The sequence below is a fragment of the Vidua macroura genome, chromosome 4 (assembly GCF_024509145.1).
Source record: "Vidua macroura isolate BioBank_ID:100142 chromosome 4, ASM2450914v1, whole genome shotgun sequence".
NCBI classification, from domain to species: Eukaryota; Metazoa; Chordata; class Aves; order Passeriformes; family Viduidae; genus Vidua; species Vidua macroura.
This window is the reverse complement of record NC_071574.1, coordinates 3,731,145-3,750,905: the sequence shown is the minus strand read 5'-3', so window position 1 is coordinate 3,750,905 and position 19,761 is coordinate 3,731,145. Positions and strand designations below refer to the sequence as shown.

At 46.0% G+C, this 19,761-nt stretch overlaps 1 protein-coding gene across 2 annotated transcripts in view; it reads left to right on the top strand.

The window, feature by feature from the left end:
• The window catches only part of ANTXR2 (ANTXR cell adhesion molecule 2), a 77,730-nt gene that overhangs the window by 15,713 nt on the left and 42,256 nt on the right, over window positions 1-19,761 (top strand). For both annotated transcript variants that reach the window (XM_053974972.1, XM_053974971.1), the window contains exons 8-10: window positions 8,924-8,984; window positions 9,950-10,045; window positions 12,716-12,785. In XM_053974972.1, coding sequence (XP_053830947.1) covers window positions 8,924-8,984; window positions 9,950-10,045; window positions 12,716-12,785 — 227 coding nt within the window. The remainder of the gene's footprint in view (window positions 1-8,923; window positions 8,985-9,949; window positions 10,046-12,715; window positions 12,786-19,761) is intronic.

Genomic DNA, 19,761 nt, shown 5'->3' with positions numbered 1-19,761 from the left:
CAAACTCCCACGAGTCCAACAGCATCTCCCGCTGGTACCTGCTGTAAGGCAACAGATTTTGTGTTTAGGGAGGGTGGGAAACTTCCCCACTGTCTCAGTGGTCCTCCAGGGTTAGACACCGGAGATCGCTGGTTCCATGTCTCCAACGTGGCTGCTTACCAAGCTCTGCTGCCCGAACCCAGGGGCTGAGCTGCAGCTTGGGTACTGAGCAGCAATCAGGGACTACATGATTTTCAAGTAATCCCTACTGCTGTGCATCCCCCTTGAGCTAGGCTGCCTCCTTGCACTTCCTTGGGCAGTGTGCTCAGCCTGCTCCCTCCCTTTCCCAAGTCCTGTCCCTCCACCATGGAGGAAGGGGGGTCAGCCAGCTGACTGGACACGGTTAAGATTTTTCAAGGCCAAAATTAGCTTAAACGGTTCATTATCAATTATACATCAACTTAATTGGATCATTTCCTGTAGGAAGAAAATATGCTCGTTTTATGCACTGGGAATCCAGGAAGCAAACTATTAGACCTTTAAGGAGGTGGGGGGAGGAGAAATGCAGCAAGTTATCATTAAAAGAATTATTCTGATTAAATCAGTCATCTTATTTAATCCCCTTGGACGGTCTAATCTTCAAGCTGCACTGGGTGCAAGGTTCAGAACTAACTCTGCGCTATGTTTTCCATGTGATTGAGACTGAGGAGATAGTTTTGGGAATTACTGCATGTAGTTGTTAAAAGGAATCAATGGCCTGGAATAGAATGCTTTCTGCTCTACCCTTCACTGCCGTGCAGCCCTCAGTTTGACATTCTCTGACATATTACAAACCATATAATGTTCTCCTGGAGCACAGTGAGCTTGATAAGCCAGCACTGGCACTGACATGACTCCAGTTAGAGTGAGCGTGCCTGTGCCCTGTGATTGGGATGGGACTTGTCAGCCAGCCCTGCACGCCTGGCAGCTCTCTTACGTAAGGGATGCTGTACAACTGGCTCCAAAGGAAGCAGTCACAGGTCCAAATGAAATCCAGCGACTCCTTAGTGAGAAGTTTCTTTGAGCCAGATTTTTCTTACTAAATAGAAAAAAACAAAAAAAAAAATAGCCCAAACAACTTTTTTTCCTGTTATGGAAAGTAACAGTTTATCTTGATTCCTAGTTACATTACTTGGTAAGTAATGTTTTTAGGGTTGTTTTTAGTAATTTGGGGGTAAAGGTTCTAATGCTGTTAAAATACGCATCTCATGACCCACAGTTTTGTCATCTCCATTTGCTTTCCTCAGTGGCTGCCAATGAGGTGCTGCTCAGCCTTGGTGTAATTAGAATATTCTCACTAACCTAACGCCGCGCCAGGCTTCTCTCGGGTGGTGATTTTATGCAAGACCATATGTCTCAGGGATTTTTTTCACTTAGACAGGGGACAGGGTAGCAGCCTTCCCCTTCCCCTCACTCTTTGTCCACGGCACTGCCGAGCAGCGTCAGGGAGCAGGCCAGGCTTGGCAATGAGGTGTAGTCATGGGCACAGATGTTTGGCAGCAGAGAATGGTAGAAGCCATTAGATATTAACTGCTGCAGCTCCTGCTCTGACTTTGTGGGAGAGAAGCACCAAAATGGTGTTTCCTTGAAAAGCATGTGTTTCATTCCAAGTCACCCTGAATTGATTGCCTTCCTTCTAGTGTGAGGTGGTCCTGCTGCCTGGTGCCTTTCTGCACAGATTGGCACTGGGGAAATAAATGACAGAGCTTGCTTGAACACAGCAGAGGCACATGATGTGAAACCAACGCTAGAAAGAATGAAAGGCTGCACTTTGGAAACAGTTAATTTCAGGGAGTTCAAGCATTAATTGCTATATGGACAGGCTGGCCTGTCCAGAGCCTAAGGTGGGCTGCAGACGTGCTTCTCACTTAAAAAGTCTGATAAAGGTTTCTCATGCGTAATCACAGAAATCAAGAGCTCTACTTAAATTTATTTCCTCTTGTAACCTACTCTAGATCTTTTTTTGTTAAAACCTAATTCTGCCACACTATTAGGGGGCACAAGTCCTGTTTACATAAAAAAAGCAACAGCTCATGAATGAGAAACCTGTAACAATGCCAGCCTGCATATGCCTTAAATTCTCCATCATCCTCATTTCACACATGTTGACTTTACATGCCAGAAGAGTCACTGAATTCAGCAGAAAAAATCCTGCTCAATGCACAGTCAGCATTTCATTCTCTAGAACAAAACCAGTGAGTCCAGCAAACCGATTAAACACCTCCTGCTTTACTTCTCTTTCCTTTTTACTGTCTTAGCAGTAGTGGAAAAAAAAAGTTTTGAGTTAAAAAGAAAAAAAAAGGAAGCAAGCTGCCAGTAATACTTCTAAGTGACTCATAGAAAAACAAACCTACATGGAAACATGGGGTAAGCCCAGTCCTGATGCAGCCAATTGGAAGGAACGAAGCAGAATAGTTTTAGGAACTAAAGCAAGCACCTGGGTGAGCTCAACTGGACACAACTAACCCAGTACTGGCACAATGCTGCCTTCATCATCCATTCCTCTGAGGAGCTCCACAGCCCCGAGCTGGGATGGGGCTCCAGAAGGCATTGACACACCAGAGAATGGCCTCGCTCAGAAGCAGCGTTCTATTGGCTGGAGAGCTTTCCCCAGCTCTGATCTGGGCTTCTGGACCCCATCTGCATGGTCTGCTGCACCCGTGTACGCAGGAGCCCTGCTGTTGCCTACTGTTTAAATAGCTGCCCCCGCACCCAGTGGCATTTCTGAGCAGCTAAACTGGGAGCCCAAAGGTGCAGGCAATTTCTCATCAAGAAAAGACCCACAGCTGGCAGTCATTTAGGCTTTGCCTCCATGCACAGATCCAGCTGAGGCACAGAATGCTCAACATAGATTTAAACACTCTCTATGTTATCAGGGCCCTCCCAGACATCACCTTCCATTACTGCTCCCCACCTGCCATACATTTATGACACTGACCATCCATGTGTTGCAGTGACAAATACATGAGATTGCCACTGTGTCTTGAAATATGTATCCGGATGAGAGATCCAGCTCTTGATGAGGCTGGTTTTGTGGTTACCTGCAGGAGGAGCTTGGCACAGTACAAGAGGAAAGCACATCCTCATGGCGTATCACACCATCAACAGTGTTTAGTTTCTAGCTCTTTTCCTTGAGGTTACAGTTTTACTCAGTAGCTGTTCTGTTTGTAGCATTCCTAGAGAAAATTACAGACCCCTCGTTTGGAAGAGAGAGAGGAAAGAAAGGAGTCTCCACAGAAAAGCTACTATTGCCTGCAGCTCTGAGGCTGCTGTGCAAGAGGGCTCTCAGGCCTGTGCTGCCATCTCTGGCTTGTGCACACTTTGGCTGGCAGTGTGTTCATGGACTGCGCTCCAGGGACAGGCTTCGTGCACCGACCAGGAGATAAAGCTGCAGGGACATTATCTGTGCACACACAAAGTGTGGAAGTCATCCTGCTGTGCTGTCAGGGTTTTTGCACAAGCCTTGCCATATGGCAGTAGAACAAAGATGAGGTTTTAAAGGTGGACATTTCCTTTTCTTTACAAAGAGGTTCTGGAAATAGCAAGTTGGATGCATTTGTTCTGTTGCAGGACATACACTTTGTTCAGAGACTCATGCCACCTTTCCCCAAAAATTACAGCAGCCTGATTTGTGGTCAGGTTCCGGTGAGCACTGATGTAAACAGAGGTGCAAGTTTGAGTGGATCCACAGGGAGGAAAGGCCACTGGTGGCCCTGGAAATCCTTAGCTGTTCAGAGTTGTTAGCATGCTAAGTCTGACCAGAATGTGTCAGCAGCTGTCTTCTTCCAGCAATTCCTGGTTATTCTGACCTCTGTCCCAGGAAGCAAATGCTTTACACAGTCATGGAGCATTTTGAAGACTTGAAATCATTACGGTGGTTCAGTGAAGAATCCAGCTGTGATGATGACCTACCCAAACCCTGTATGCAGTGTACGGTTCTGGGCAGGAACAGATGCCATGCAAGTTATGATTTATGGTGCTGCCTGCTGCCAAAAACTTTTGAACTGCATGCAGGGCTAAGCGAAACTGAGTGAGGTTGCAAGACAAATTGACACTTAGCGTATTTTGTTAATTGTCTCTGTATGGTTGGGCTGCTCATGGCTTGTTACTAGTGCATTGTTCTCACAATTTCACGGAACACAACCTTCATTAGAGTCCTGGAAGGGAAAGTTGTTTGTGTAACACTGTGCTGCCTGGTACAGCTCTGTTCCACAGCATGTGCTGAGGGAATGGCAGGCTAAATACGCAAAAAGCTGCAAGAGCCAACCTGCTTTGCTGTTAAACACTGAGAACTTGTAAGAGCCAGCAGTGAGGGTGAAAAAAGAGTCCAGGCAGAGCCAGGCCCGGTCTGTGACAGGCTAAAGAGGTCCTGGAAGATCCCCAAAGCACATTTTCCACAAGAAAAAATGTTGCATAAAGCAGGGGAAAGATCTCTGGCAAGACAGAATTGATAAACAGAGATGGAGTTTGCAAAGACCACGAGCAGTGGGGAGCTGGATGTCAGCCTGTTGGCTGCCTTTCTGCAGTGTGCTGCAGGGACATCAGCCCTTCTGATGTCAGAATTTGGGTGTGGGATGTTTCTGTGGCTCGGAGCTGACAACACCCGCATGTGTGGTCAATTCAGACACCTGCAGGTCAGAAAGAGGCAGGATTTCTCCAACAGCTCTAGTGGGAGGAAGTGTGTTAGTAATGACAAAAAGGGGAGTCCACTGCTTTAGAAATGGTGAACTAAAGTTTTTGTGAGCCTTTAGGAACCTTCTAGTGGGAAGCGCATAGAAAGCCATGAGGTTGGATAGGGATTTTAAGTACTCCTTAACAGTCAGGAAAGTCTGGGAAAAATGCACTAGGTGAAAAGTGGGACCACATGGAAAAGCTGGTAAAGCTTTCTGGTAATGTGGACCTGATAAATGAACTTCCTACAACTGTTTTAGGAAGATGTACATGTGTGCTTATTTGTAAGCCACTGAAATAGCCGGGAGACAGGTGGTTTAAAGCTCCACAGCCTCAGTTGGGATGGCTGTGCTGTTCCCAGAGGAGCTGGGCAGCCCAGCAGCTGATTGACAAGCGACCCTTTCAGCAAAGAAAAACTTGTTTGGGTAGGTAGAACCCAAGGTGTGACAATGAGTTTGCATCAAGGGTGAGTTGGCTTGCGAGTGCCCCAGCGTATCTTGGATGCCTCTCTTCTGGTAACTTCTGCTCTCGGAAGTGTTCTGAAATTATCAACTTGCTTTACTGAGAGGTGCTATAGGAAGTGCACAGGGTCCACTCAAGAGCCATAAGAAGGGATTTCACTGAAGGGGTGGGTGGCAGGCTGCCCTGCATGCATCTATCCCTGCAGAGCAGTGCCTGGCAGCAGAGTCAGTGTGGAGCACAAGCTGCATTCGTGCCACTGGTTCTTGTGCTGGCTGCTTTCAGAACTGGCCCTAAATAATACCAGGGTTTAAAACATAAGATGCTTGGTTGCTGCTGCTGCAGTGTGGCAGCAACATAACAAGTCCTGAACGTGGAGAAGCTACAGAATCATTTCCTCAGCAGTCTGTTGTGTTGCTGTTGAACAAGTGGATGTCTGGGGCATGGATTCCATGTCTCATTTTTGTACAGTCCAAGAGACTGACTGCCTAAGAACAGAGCTCCACTGCCCCACTGCCTTCTCTTGCCCCAGCAGCCACACCTTTGTTAATGAGCTCACAGCTGTGGTCACTTTACCTTGATAGACTCCGGTTCCAGCCAGCACCATTCCCGCACTGCACAGGTCGCCTCAGAAGGCAAAGAACACCCTCTAGTCTTACCACAGCTCTCCACTTCTGCAGCTGCAAGACAGCAGGACAAGGGCTGACAGGTTTCTCCTCTACTTTGCACTTGGATTTGTGGGGAACTGGTTCTCTCTGGTAAAGCCAGCACTGGGAGGAGGGAGAGAGGAGGGAATGGGAGAAAAGCCTTTGTGAGCCTGGGAGCAGAGTCCTATATTTGGTGTGGACCTCTGGAGACAAAGTGGATGACATCAATTCTCAGAATCTCTCCTTGCATGCTGTTAAAATAAGGCAATTTGTCTTATTTGAATTTTTTTTATGTCAGCAGAGTATTTAACTATCTTCTCCAGGGATGGCCTTATAGAGTTATTGTTTCAACTTTTCTTGTAGGCAGTGCGTTTCTAAATAATGAATTTGCAGTGTCTTGGATTATCCTGAACTGAAAAAGAGGGAGCATTGTATAGATTTTTGTGGAGTTTGTTTTGGTCTTGCTGACTTTGCAGCCCAGGTTTCCACATCAGGATAGTTTAAAGTTAGTTTTAAATTCTAAAGGACAGAGGCATGAAGGTATATTAAATAATGCACATGGATCATAACGAAAATGGGCAAGATGCCTTCACATCAGTTCTCCCCAGATGAAAAAAACTTTCTATTGGAGTGCTGGAATGCACTGTGCTGGCTGGAAGGAATGGCTTGTGTGGAAAGGGAAAAAAGATTAAAAGAGGTAGAAAAGAGTGAGTAGGAACAGCGAAAGGTGTCAAGTTTCTGTACCTTCTACTAAGATGTGCAAATATGTTAATTTCCCCCACATGTGAAAGGGCATGCAGCAATTGCTGTATTGAAAATATTCTCAGTTTCCCATGGTGGTGGCAGAATCCTTGTGAGCCAAACCATACACAGAGCTTGTTCTCAGGACAGCTCATGGGCTTGGACCCTGCAGAAAATGTGATGGCTTTTGCTTAACTCTGGGAAAAACTCAGTTCTGAACAGTGTTTCAGTGTTGCTTAGAGGGAGCATTAAGGAGAACCCAGAGCATAAGCAGAGGTTAAGCAAAGAACTTTATCTATGTGCTTCTGATTGGCTCCACCTGAATCCAGTTAGCCCTTGACAAGGTTTGATGTCTGCTTTTTAAACAAACTTGATCCTTGAGGGGAGGGGCTTCTGGGGACAAGGCAGATTTCTCTACCATTATCCTTTCCCCCCCCAAGTGTGTACTATCAAGAGGCTTTTTGAAGGACAGAAAACAACCTGACAGACTTACAAACCCAACTTTTAGTAGTTTCAGATGTTTTTTTCACCCCAATATAAGCTTTGTTTGGGGGGAAATGGTAGATTTAGGCCACCACCCTTGCAAAGAGAGGGTCTCTAAACAGTACAGCTTGCTTAAGCTAAGCAAAGGATGAGAGTAATAAAAATTATGAAAAATTATTGTTGAAGCAGTTATTTCTAGGAGCAGTATTAACATCTGGTATTTTCTGCTTTAGCCAAGAGCATGCATGAAAATGGATTCCATGCAGGAAATCAGTGTGTCCTGACCCCTGTATTGAAATTTGCTTTTGTTCATGATTTGTGATCATTTTGTCTACACCGTATTTCAGCTCAGTTGGGGTTGTTGTGTCTGCCCCTCCCAGTTTGTTCTTAAATCCAAAGATAGTTAAATATATCCAGGTAGGTTTTTCCCTGATTTATATTGCATTTGGAAGCAAAGTGTTAGAAAATTCACCCTGGGATGTAATGAACCTAGAGAACTACTGCTTTGCAAGGGAAGTCAGGTCCTGTCCCATACTGTCTTCCCTTCTCCCTGACCTCCAGGTCATACCATTGACCCTCCCTCAGACACTGGGCAAATGGGGCCAGGACAGGGTTGGAAGGTTCTCCCTCTAAAAATTACTGAATTCTGTGCCACCTGCTGGATCTTTGCTTCACATAAAACTGGCCTGTAGTCTCAGCTTCACTTGAGCTATTTATCTGACTCTTCAGTGAAAACAACTGAACATGCTTTTGCAGCAAAGGAATAAAATGCTATACAAAATATTCCCCAGCCCCCAAACAAGCCACGGGAAACTTCTCTCCACACTGCAATAGGAATCAAAAGGCTAAAGCCCTTTTTTGGAAGCAAGATCCTCAGCTAATATGAACTGCTTGGCTTGCACTGAACTCCAGGCTACATTCTTTCCTAAGATCTCTGTTGCTGTGTCTCATCCAAATGCACGCGCCTGCAACGTCTCCATTTTTTAAAATACCACTTAATATTTAACATGGGTTTTAAAGCACTGAAAAATTAATTTGTGCACAACAGTTTGTAGGGAGAGAGGCAATACAGGAAGTGTTCAGTGAAGCAAGATGCTCTCTTTCTTGGAGCTTAGCATGCTTCTTGTCAGAACAGTGCCTACATGATTGTTTCTGCTGGGTCTGGATACATAGCAACACGAACCGCTGGGAAACATCACAGAGTGTGAGAAGTCCTACTGAGAGGAAGGCAAGAGTTAAGAGCAGGACAGAGGGACAGTCCTAGGAAGTCAGGGCAGCTCAGCAGCAGGCACAGACCTGGCAAATGGAGATAGAGAGGGGACAGTAACAGGACTCTCTGCTATGCACGTGATTGCAGGGACCTGAACTGATGCCATGGAATGTTTACGAATGCCTGCTAAAAATACCACTTCGAACAGGGAGAGCTGAAGTGAGATCCCAGTCCAATGGCAGGCAGTGCAGTCAGGAACACTGCTGTGACTGTGCCTCTCCACGCAGGGCAAGGTGCCAGCACTCACAATAACGTGCACTTGGCTTGACCAGGCTTCATTGTTGGAAGACTGCTTTAGACTGGATTAGGTTTTGGGTCAGGCTCCTTGTGATTAATTTTTGGCTTAAACATTAGGACTGGGGTTCATGGAAAATCTAGGGATCTGGAGATCACTCTATTTTAAAGGTTCTTCGGAGCTGAACAAACTAATCCAAGCCTTAATAACTCCTAGACTTGACTGTGCAGGTGTGCAGGAGCTGCACATGCTTAAGGCAATGTCCTACAAAGTCAGACTCAGCAAGCCAAACCTGTAGCTGTATGTGTGATCTAGGGGAAAGCATTCATTTTAAAATAAGATTGCTCATTGAAATAGTGCTATGAAACATATTTGTGACTATTTCCTCCTTTGCAATAGGTCTTGAAACAATCGTGCACTGAGATTTTATATTTGGAGCCATCCAGTGTCTGTGTAGGAGGTAAGGTTTTAGAATTTTAATATAATATTCAATTATTATAGGACTGTGGTTTCCCCCTGTTTTATCCAAAGGAAAACTGCATGTCTCTAGAATAAAGCATCTCTAACTCAAGTCTTCAAGAGGTTAGAGAAGCATGAGATTTCTCTGGTGACTTCTTGTTCTCCTCAGAGGAGCTGACCACCAGGGCCTGCTTCCATAGCTTGGGTAATGCACGTGGAAGTTGGAGAGCATTTACCTGCCCCTTTCCCCTGAGTCTACTCTGCACTTTTCTCAAATCTGCCCCAAAATCTGTGGAGTGTAAGAACAAAGCATGTGACTGCATTTTTGGGCAGCAAGAAAAATATATTAATGAAATAGAAGAGTTGCACAGAATTTTAAGGCCTTGTCTTCTTTCTAAGCTTCATAATCCATGCATAGTTTGAGATAATCAAAATAAGGTAGTTGCAAAACATTACTTGGATATTTTTGTGAAAATGTGGATGCTCTGGATGAAGTCAGTGGCCCTGGTAAAAAAAAAAAACTCTTTTCAATCCTCCTCTGCACAGCTCACAGATAGCCTGGCCCTTAGGCAACTTGCAGATAAGTAGTACTAAGGGGAAGTGTTTTCTTCATCTGGCACTTCAAGTGAGTCTGATCTGAGTTTGGGGAGTCTTCTTGTTCTGAGTCCCCTATTTCTCATTTCTTATTCACTGAGAAACTGTGTCTTACTGTGCAGCTGAGCCCCAGATCCTGCTGATAGCCTGAATCCACTTCCTGTTTCAGAGGGCTGTCTCAATAAAGATTTGGGAACAAATTTTGACTTTGCCAATTTATAAGGAGAATTCAGTACAAGGGTTCAGGAAAAAAGGAGATATTACTATGTTGTGCTTTGTTTATTGCAGACTAAATGAAATTGCCATGGTCTAAGTGTAACTAACTGCACACACTGAGGTTTAGTGATTTTGTGTGTTTGCTTTTCCCTCCAGAGGAGTTTCAAGTTGTTCTCAGAGGAAGCGGCTTAACCCTCGGTGGGAGAACCGACAGCGTGACTTGTACCTATCAAGTGAATGGAACGACAATCCGTAAGTGTGGACGTTTGCCATCATCTGCCTGTGTAGTCAAGTAGTTGCCTCAGCTCATGAAAACTCAAAGAGAAAAATATCAAAGAGGAGGAGAACAGGAAAGCTCTGAGGATTAGTAAAGGGAAGAAAGTTGTTTCACACTCTGCTCAGTGGTTTCAGTTTGCTACCAGGTGCCTTTAGTTGTGAGCGGTGTTGGCAACCCCCTTGCTGTGGGTATTAGCATGGTGAGAACTGTTTGGCTCCTGACGTTTGAGCAAGCAGATGTTTGCTGATGAACAAACCCGTGGCTGTAGTGTACTGACTGAGGTCCCTTTCTGCACGATAATCCTGGCCAAGACATCTCATTGCAATTCCCAGAAGCACTTACCTTGTTTTTCGCAAGGTCTCTGCTGGTCCTGGGTGGTGTGCCAGGCGTGCTGTGGGTTTCAGGGGCACGTCAGTCCTTGTCCTGCAACAGCACAGAAAAAGGCCAGGTCAGAACAGTGGTGTATTTTCTCATGGTCCATGATCTCCGTCTGCCCAGCATCAGGGCTTACTGCAGCCATAGCACAAAACAATTCTGTTTCAGAGGGTGACCATGACACCTTGTACTGGCACTTCCTTCTAGCTTATACATGAGTTAGCTTTTTCTCTCCAGAAACTCAAGTGGATAGCTAGAATAAGTACATCTAACTTCTAGCTCTAAACAGAATTCCTTAGAAGCCAGCCAGACTGGAAAACAACCAAAAAAGAACTTGAAGGAAAAACTACAACTGATTTTTTTTTCCCTGCCTACTGTCTGATTTCTGTATTAGCCTGTCCTAAATTCCTACACAATTGAATTTGTGTTTCCAGTGCAGTTTCTTCCTTACCCTGGATATTGTATATACTGGAATGGGCTGCCAGTTTCTCCTGCCTATTAAATACCTACAATAATTTGGCAGAGTAACAGGGTAAGCCAGTAGTTCTGGATGCAGGCAGCCTGTGTAAGTCAATTCCGCTTGTATAAATTTCCCTTCAGTTTCCATTACAATTGTCACCTCTGCTTCCCATTGCCCACAAACACTTGATACCATCTGATGTGAGAATTGCCAACTACAGCTCTGGGCTGCTTGTTTTTTCTTGGCTTCAGAAAGGGGTGTGCTGAAGCACATGAGGGTAGGGGAATGGCACAGTGATGTATTGATTATAAAAACACAATCTGCTCTATGGGGTCTTGCCAGGGCCTTCTACATCCCCCTGGTCCATGTCTTCAGCAATGGACAGCAGCGAACGGCTGGGGAGTAGTACAGGAAGAAAGCAGGGACATTTCAAGTGGTCCTTCCCCCAGTACATGAGGTCATTCATTACAGCTCTGTGCTGGATTCTGACTCCCTGCTTCAGAGGAAGCCTAAAGGGGGCCAGTGGAGCCAGGATGAACAGGAAGACAACGAGGGCGCTTGGAGCAGTAGCAGGAGGAAGGAGATGGTCCCGAGAGAAGGACACCCATCCCCGTGTCACTGCAGTCTCCTCTGCAGAGGACTGGCAATCCCTCTGCAGAACCCTCAGTATGTGAGGGCACAAACAGAGAGCACTCAGGCGAGGATCTGCTGGTGTTGGAGTTCCCCTCGGTGGGTGCTCTCTTTGGGACCAGCCTCTGAGCACACTCTTACTGTGTTAGTTCCCCTGCTTTTAAAGGATGCGTTTGGCATCTTGCTCGTTCTGCATTTATAAAGAACCATTACCAAATGCTAGAAAGGAAACCTGCCAAATGGAGCTGTGGGATAGAAAAATAATCTATGAAACATACCATTAAGACAAAAACATATGGCAATGTGCTAATCCCTCTTCCCCACCTCACAACTAGCCCCAAATCTAGGCCAAGCAGTCAGTGCAGATTATAGCACATATGAAAAGCTCATTTATGCCAACAGCTCCTCCTTCAGTTGCCCCTGAACTGCTTGTCTCTCTGCCTGTTCCTGAAATGCAGGACAGAGTCATCTCCAAGTTGATCTGGCAGATCACTTATCTGCTCTCACCCCACAGTCAGGAAACAGTCTTTGCACAGAAATCACGAGTCCTGCTGTGGGGAATTTCAGGCTGATGGTTCTGCACACAAGAGCTGAATTTTCCCCAGTTTACCAAACGTGTGAGGCAAAAAAGCTCCGTCCTCCCCTCCTCACACCTGCACAACAGAAATGCTGTACTGGACACGAGGCTCTGCAAATAAGTGTTTTGTGTGCTCTACAGATAGGTGCTTTGTAAGTGTAAGAGGTTTGCAAATCACACCGACTCAAAAACAAAAGAAACACTGGAGAAAAAAAACGACTCGAGTCACAGCTAATAAAACAGTCCTGTAATGCAGCGCACAGGGATGGAGCCAACTAGAATCAAACCTTCATCTTCCAACTACCAGGAAACTACTAATAGTGTTCTCATTCTCCAGAAAGACGGTGTTGATTCTAGGAAGTGTTCACTCTGGAAGAGCATAAGGTGACTTGAGTAGCTCAAATAAGCACTGCAATGTGGGCTCACCTGGCATTTACAGCCAGCTCTGGGGCTCTGTATTCCATACCTTGGGCCTGTCTTGCTGCCAGTTCCAGCTGGGACAGACCAGCAGATGGGAACAGAGGGACCTCACAGCACGTTCACATGGCAGCTCCTCACCTAAGCTGCACAGCATAGTAAGCTCATATGATTTTTGTTTTTCAGATGAAAGGCCTAAAACAGTAGAATCTGAATTTTTGCTCTGCCCTGCACCGATCCTGTACAAAAGTGGCCAGTAAGTACTGAACCAAATGCCAGCCCATGTTTTGTTGGAATTTAGCACCATTATAGCCGATGTTAACTAGGAAGGGTTTGGCTGAAGGCAATATTTTGTTGCTTTTACAGGGGGTGGTTTGTTGTTGCATTTTTCCCCCATTCTTGTGTTATTTCCCTGGTGTATATGCCAGCTTTGGAGTGAACTTTGAGTAGTCATCTGTGACCAAACCCATTTGGACAGTGCCTTAAAAATGAATATTCAGCCAGTTTATGCAATACTGAAAAGATCTGGCTTGTCATAAGTTCTATGCAGATTAGCTGTTTTAACAGGGCATAATATGCTCTCGTCCAGATCATCTTCAGGCCCACTGTTAAAGAGATGACATTACCACTGACACTTACAAGCTATTATTAAAATTAGGTGTCAGGACATTTTCCCCTGCTCCACACATCCTGATCCAGTGAGTTAACAGCTCCAGCACTGGGGCTAAACTGCAGCTCTGGCCTTATTCTCAGTGTCACCGGCCAGGGCTGCACATTACTTCTGGCCCTTGGAGAACTAATCCTTCCCTCCTTCTCTCCAACTCAAAGGTGCCTCAGGGCCTTATGGTCACTTGGACTTCATTGTGCAGATTTCTGAAGACCCTAAGCTAATCTGAAGTCAGAAAACTGCACATCAGATCTGAGTTTTGTAGGAGGGCCAAGGCCAAGGCTTTGGCTGTTGGCTTCCTCCCTGTTTGTCAAGTAGTTATTCCCAGAGATTACTAGGCATGAGGCTAATGCTAATCCAATGAGAAGCACAGCAGTTCTGCACTGGCCTTTATCTGTGGCACTTGAGGAGCTGAAGAGGTAAGGATGTTGTATAGATGACTGGTCTGTAGTTACATTTCTGACTTGAGCAACAATCGGCCGCCTCAGTGGTGCTGTCAGATGGATAGCAAAGCTCCAAAAGCACATCTGGTTTGTGCGTTAAACAGCAGGCTGGGGGAGGGAAGCTGGAAAGCCGTAGAGGAAAGACGTTCCCTGCTTGACCCCAGAGGGTCTGCCTCCTGAGCTGCGTCATGGCTGGCAGGGAGAACAGGCACGGAGCAGAGCTACATGCCGAGCAGAGGGAGGGGTGAGGGATTCAATACTGATGTGTTTTCTGATGTTGCTTTTCACACAGCTGTGTGACAAATGCATCTTTTGCCACGTGCAGCAGGGTATCAGACCCCTGTGCCTGCTGAGTGGCCTGTGCATCCCACAGCGCTGCAGCTCTGCAGCTTCTGGCTTAGCTAAAACCAGTCAGCACCACCACAGTTGTAAGGGAACTGATTTTGTCATCAGAACAATGGCTTTAAACCCCTCCTCTCCAGGCCAGGTATTTCAGTGCAGTTACTGTACAACAGAAGAACAGTAGCAAATTACATACACTCTCATTGTGAAGCATACATTATATACAATCCCAGTGTGAAGCTCCCCAAAAGCTGATGCTGTAAAGGCTTTTCCACACACAGTTTGTCCCAGAGTATGTAAACAGCCAGTCCTGCCAAAGGGACGTGAAGTGCATGACACGTTTGTGTAGGTTAAAGCTGTGGAAGTTAGTTGCACATGCTGCATTTTTCCTTACACTCTGGAGTGGTACTGAACCAGACAGCTGCCACCCTGGAACTGCAGTGTGGATAATGCACCTCAGGACAATACAGTTGGAGTTCTACAGGTTCACAGGAAAACACATTTTCCCAAGTTACCATGTGAAACACTGCTCCCTGTCATGCTATTGAAGGAGTTGGAGCTTTGGCCCAGAGCTGAGCAGTTTACTGTGCAGAAGACTGACAGCTATGAAAGATATGTACGTACTTGAACTCCTGACTTCCCATTGGCACAGCCTAGACTAGTGCTGGATATCTCCCAGTAATTCCTCATGTAGTAGAGCTAATATTAGTCACTAACGTAGCAACAACCCCTCTGTTATTTTCTAGTGCTCTTTTGGGTGGATTTGAGAGAATGCAAGCAGCCTGAGTTAGCTTGCTGTGTGACTTTTAAACCTGCAGTTTAGTTTCTGGGTGAACAGTCAAGACTTTCGTAACAGGTTTCATTGTATCTTTTCCTAATTGCAGACACTTCTTGTTGCCTGATGGATTAGCAGTTTTCACATGCAGAGCAATACTAGGCTGTGTGAAATAGATAAAATGCCAAAGTACTCAGGATGTTGGGTTGGTGAGCCCCTGCTCTCCTGGAACTTGGCCATGGTGTGTTTCTGCTTCCTTCCCAGCTGTTGGCTGCATTGAGTCTGGAGCTTCCCAAGTGCCAGCTGTATATTAAACCAAGCATTTTTTCCAGTCTGCTTTTCCACAGTACCCTGTAGCAGATGGATGTATCATCCTTAGGTTGGGTGACAACATGACTGTGCTGCCTGTGCCATTTAAAATCCCTTCTTGTCATGCTGCTTCTAAAGTGCAAAATTCCATAGTCTGCTTACAAACCCAGCCCACTTACAAGGCTCCTGATCAGCTAACAGCTGACAATTATTCACGATTTGCACACAAGGAACCCATGCCTTATAAAACACGTTACAAATTTGAAATAAAGCAGAAAGGGAAAGTACACATACACCAGGCAGGAAGGTGAGGAGGCTAACTCAGGTTGAATTGCTTTGAGAGATCACCTATGCATTGTGATGGCAGGTGTAACAACACAATCAAGCTGGTTACTAAACAGGACTCTGATTTAAAAGTCACATTTTGAAGGTCTCAGAATATTTTAGCTGAGACTTGGATTTGTTGTCCTGCCACAGCTTGAGAGAGTCAAACCAAACCAGAGGTGGCTGTGACCTCTCCATTACTGTACATCTTTCTGTAGTTACTGTGCCTCCAAAGGCAATCAGAGCCCTTGTCTCTTTCAAGAGACTACTCATGATCACTAGCCTGGAACACTAGTACAGGAAAAACAGTGATATTTTACAAGTCTACATTCCTTGCTAGCTTCACTTCTGTTCTCTCACCTCTGCCCTAAGTTCTGTGAGTCTGCATTCAGAACAATCTGTCTGTAGGCTTGGCTTCACCTCCAGCTGGCTTCTGCTCTGGTGAGCCATTGGTGAAACCCCTCTGCCTTGCATGGAAACACTAGTGGGAAAACTGGTATTTCTTGCACTGCCTGAACACTTTAAAATTTGCTTTTATTAGGTGAGTGGATGACAATAGCTACAGTTCAAATTAGCACAACAAAACACTGTTTTGCTGAAAGGCTTCTACTGAATAGTTATGTGATTACTACTTCTCAGTCTACTTGAACTCTCATTTCTCATTAGAATATCACAGTAACACTTTGGATCTGATGGTGCATACTGCAAGCATCCTGTCTTGTGCAGACTCTCCTCTAAACCAGGCAGGAAAGGATAGATGTAGGCCAGGCAGTGGCTTATTCAAACTGAACCAACAGGCTGAGGAATTGCCATTGTTCTTAAAATAGTTCAGGGAACTACAGAAGGCTATTTTTTCATGCAGCTGCAGTGCTGGCCAGCTTCCATCTTTGTCCATCCTGCACTTGAACTCAGGTTTTGGTATGACAGAAGAATGTAGCATCCTTCTCCTTGGGCTCAGAAGCTTAAGGAATAACAGAGCCAAAAAAGAAAAACCTTAGCCTAAACCTGAGTGTAAGTGAAACTTCTATCAGAGGTACCTCCACTTGATAATCAGCTTGCATGCCAAGGTGGGACAGTGTTGAGGGATTTCTGCAGGAAAACAGATATATGCACAACCCAGTCTTCATTGAGACTGAGTAGAAGGTCACAATGCCCTTGAAGGACACAAAAGGAGAAGAACACGCTCAACTCCGGACAGTTTAAGACGTAAAGGCAGACAAGAAAACCACAGTGAGACTCATGAAGAAGAAAAAATAACTAAATTAACTAAAAGCTTAAAATGCGTGCACAGAAAGATTTAACCAATCATGTATTAGCTTGAGGCACGTGAGCAATAGAACACATTATAAATATAGCTTAGTTTTTCTAATAAATCAGCTTCACTTGATCATATTGATCATGGCATGATGTCCCGTTCCTGATCCTCTGCAGGACAATTCACACTGCTGCTATTAGTGACCTTATTTGCCCTCTATTCAAATGCTGCTGTCTTCAGCTTGCATTTATCGCTTCCTGCATCCTGTCCAACACAAACAGCTGGTGGCACTTAAAGAGCAAAGATTCAATAGGAATTATTTTCTGGGTGGTAGGAAGGAAAATGACTACTGTAGTGCCAAATTCTTGGTTACCTGCAGTTTCCAAGGAGCTGATGGAGTCTGGGACAGCTCACTTGGCACAAAGCACACAGCAGTGCAGGAGGTAATCTGTTACCCATCACATGCCTCACATTCAGCTCTACGATTTCTAGGTGCAACATGTTTCCATGACAGTGGAACAGGGGTACCTTGAACCTTGTCATTTTTATTAATACCAGCACCAGATTTAAGGGGAAGAGCGTGGACACATGAAAGCAAACAGACACAGAGAAGATGAATGGATTGTGTGCTCCATCCTTCAGATTGCCTCACTGGGTTTCGAGACAGCTGTCCCTTTGGAGAGCAGCTGGAAGGTGCTCTACGGAGTGGTTGTCATGGCAGGCTCCTAACCAGGGATCCTGACTGTTCCCGCTACCCAGAGATAGGTCCTCTTCTGCCCTGACTCCATTCACTGCTGCCTGTGACCTGGGAGCCAGGAACTGACCAACTGCTTTTAATGCCTCCTATCTTGGGGAACCAGAGCCCGTTCCCTTGGGATAGTGGTGGTCCCAAATTCATCGTGCAGGCAGGATGCCAAGCAAGCGCTTGCACCCCCAGGCACATCCCCAGTACATGCAGCAGCAGGGAAGCCAGTCTTTGCAAATTTGATGTAACTATACCAAGGAATATTTTTTTCCACTGTTGCTTCCCTTTTCTTCCCCATCAGTTGCAGCCTCTTAAGTCTTGCTGCTTCCTCCCCTGTGCTCCCCTGGCAGCATGGATAGGTGCTCAGCTAAGGCATTACCTGTGCACTCCAGCATTCATTAGGACCCCATGATCCCCTTTCATACACGTATTTCCTGCTGCAGCTCCTTTATGGAATTTGTAGTTTTCCCCTTCTGTTTCTTGCTCTTGATAAAGACACTTAGGAAGTAAAAGCAGTGTTGAAGAAGCGATGCTTTGTAAGGTGACTGATGGTGACTGTGTTTGCCTAATTAACTTGTGGCTAATAATTCTAAGCCATTAAGTAGCTAGTTAGTACATGCTTGGAATAAACACATCTGGTGCTGCCCTGAGTGGAGGTTGTGGCTGTGTGTGGGTGACAGATGTGCTGTTTCCCCAGCGCTCCCTTTTCCACGCCGAGCAGCACAGCAGTGCCGCAGCCGGAGCCAGGCAGCCTTGCGGCAGCTGCGTGCTCCCTGAGTGGCTCCAGGGACTTGTGCCTCCTCTCCTCAGCTGCCCAGCCACTGCAGCCCACTCTGGTGCCTCAGAGCTGGTGTGCAGCTCCAAGGAACACCCTTTTCAATAGCTTAGAGACTCCTGCCTTCTGGGCAGGAAAAGGGGATAAAGTGTCAGGCCACCCAAGGAGCAGAGAGTTCAGCATTCCCTAGCCCTGCAGATTGATCTCTTGCTGAACAGCGGGCATTGGGAATGTTCACGCCTTGCTGTATCACTGCCTGGAACTGCTGGGCTGGACTTGGAACAACCTTCCAGGGAGGGAAGAGTCCTTCCGTGGAGGACAAAAGCCTACTCCTTTCTATGGGCAGTTGCTTCCTAGGTTGGCAGAGCTCATAACTCTCATCAATCTTAGAAGTGAGAACAGCTAGGATCAGTTCCATGCAGGAGAGACCCTTTCTTCCACCTAGGCTGTTGCCTGGTTTTTCAGGTCTTGGCTTTTTCTGCTGGGGCTGTTTAAAGTTGGGTGTTTTCCAGACAGAAGGAGGAGTTATGGCAATGAAGTAAACAAACAGAATATTTTGCAAGAGGCTAATTTGCACAGGAATTAAAAGTGAGACTTAAGTTCTAAGTTACCAAGGGGCAAGTAAAGGTTTATTCCTAGTTCTGAGGGCACATGAACCCTGGTTACACTGTAAACTGCCCCATAATGTCCCACACAAGCTGTCATTAGAGCTAGAGCTGCAGGCCCAGCCCATGACCTCTGTTTTGTCAGACACCAACAATAGCACAGCTGCCCCTGCCTGGCTGGGATCTCAGACCTGCCATTTGGCACGAGGAACAGAGCAAATTGGATAAATACACATAAACACATTGGGAAGGGAGGGAAAACAGAACAGAATGAACCAGAGCAGCAACCCACAACTTGTTTGATAGGGATGATTTAAGTAGGCATATGGTATAGTTAAATGTGCTTTCAAAAACATTGGCCTGATTCTTCAAGCAAACACAAAATAAATATCTGAATAGCATGCGAGCCGATCCGGCACCATTAGTGCTCTCAGAGGACGCACTCGAGTGCTCGGGCTGACACACTGACATTCCCTCACCAAGTGTCAGTGCCTCATATTAGCATGGCACGGTTGTACTTCCCTCTGACAGTGCAAGCCTCAAAAGCAAGCAGGCGAGGAGCTCGTAATTACACCTGACCTAGCAGCCAGTGTCATACCTTACTGGCCCACTGTTGGCAGAGCACCCCAGCACAGCCCAGCCACACCTCTCACAGCTGGATTCATCCAGCAGTCCCACTGCCCTCACACCCATCTAACTCTGGAACTCGCTGGGTGCTCACCCGACACCCCTCTGCAACGCTGGGTTACTTGGTACCTCAGTCACACCTGCAGGTTACACCTCACTTTGTCTCACTGTGTTCTACCAGATGGACAAACAGACAACAGCAATAACCTGAGACAGTCTGTCTGATCACAAAGTCCAAACTCACATTTAAAAGATGACCCTGACAACCTGCCCAGAGGCTGCCCACAAACACTGAAGAACCCTGTGATTTCCAGTGCACACAGGTACACACACTGTTTAGTCAGACAAGCCCAGAACTTGGTCAG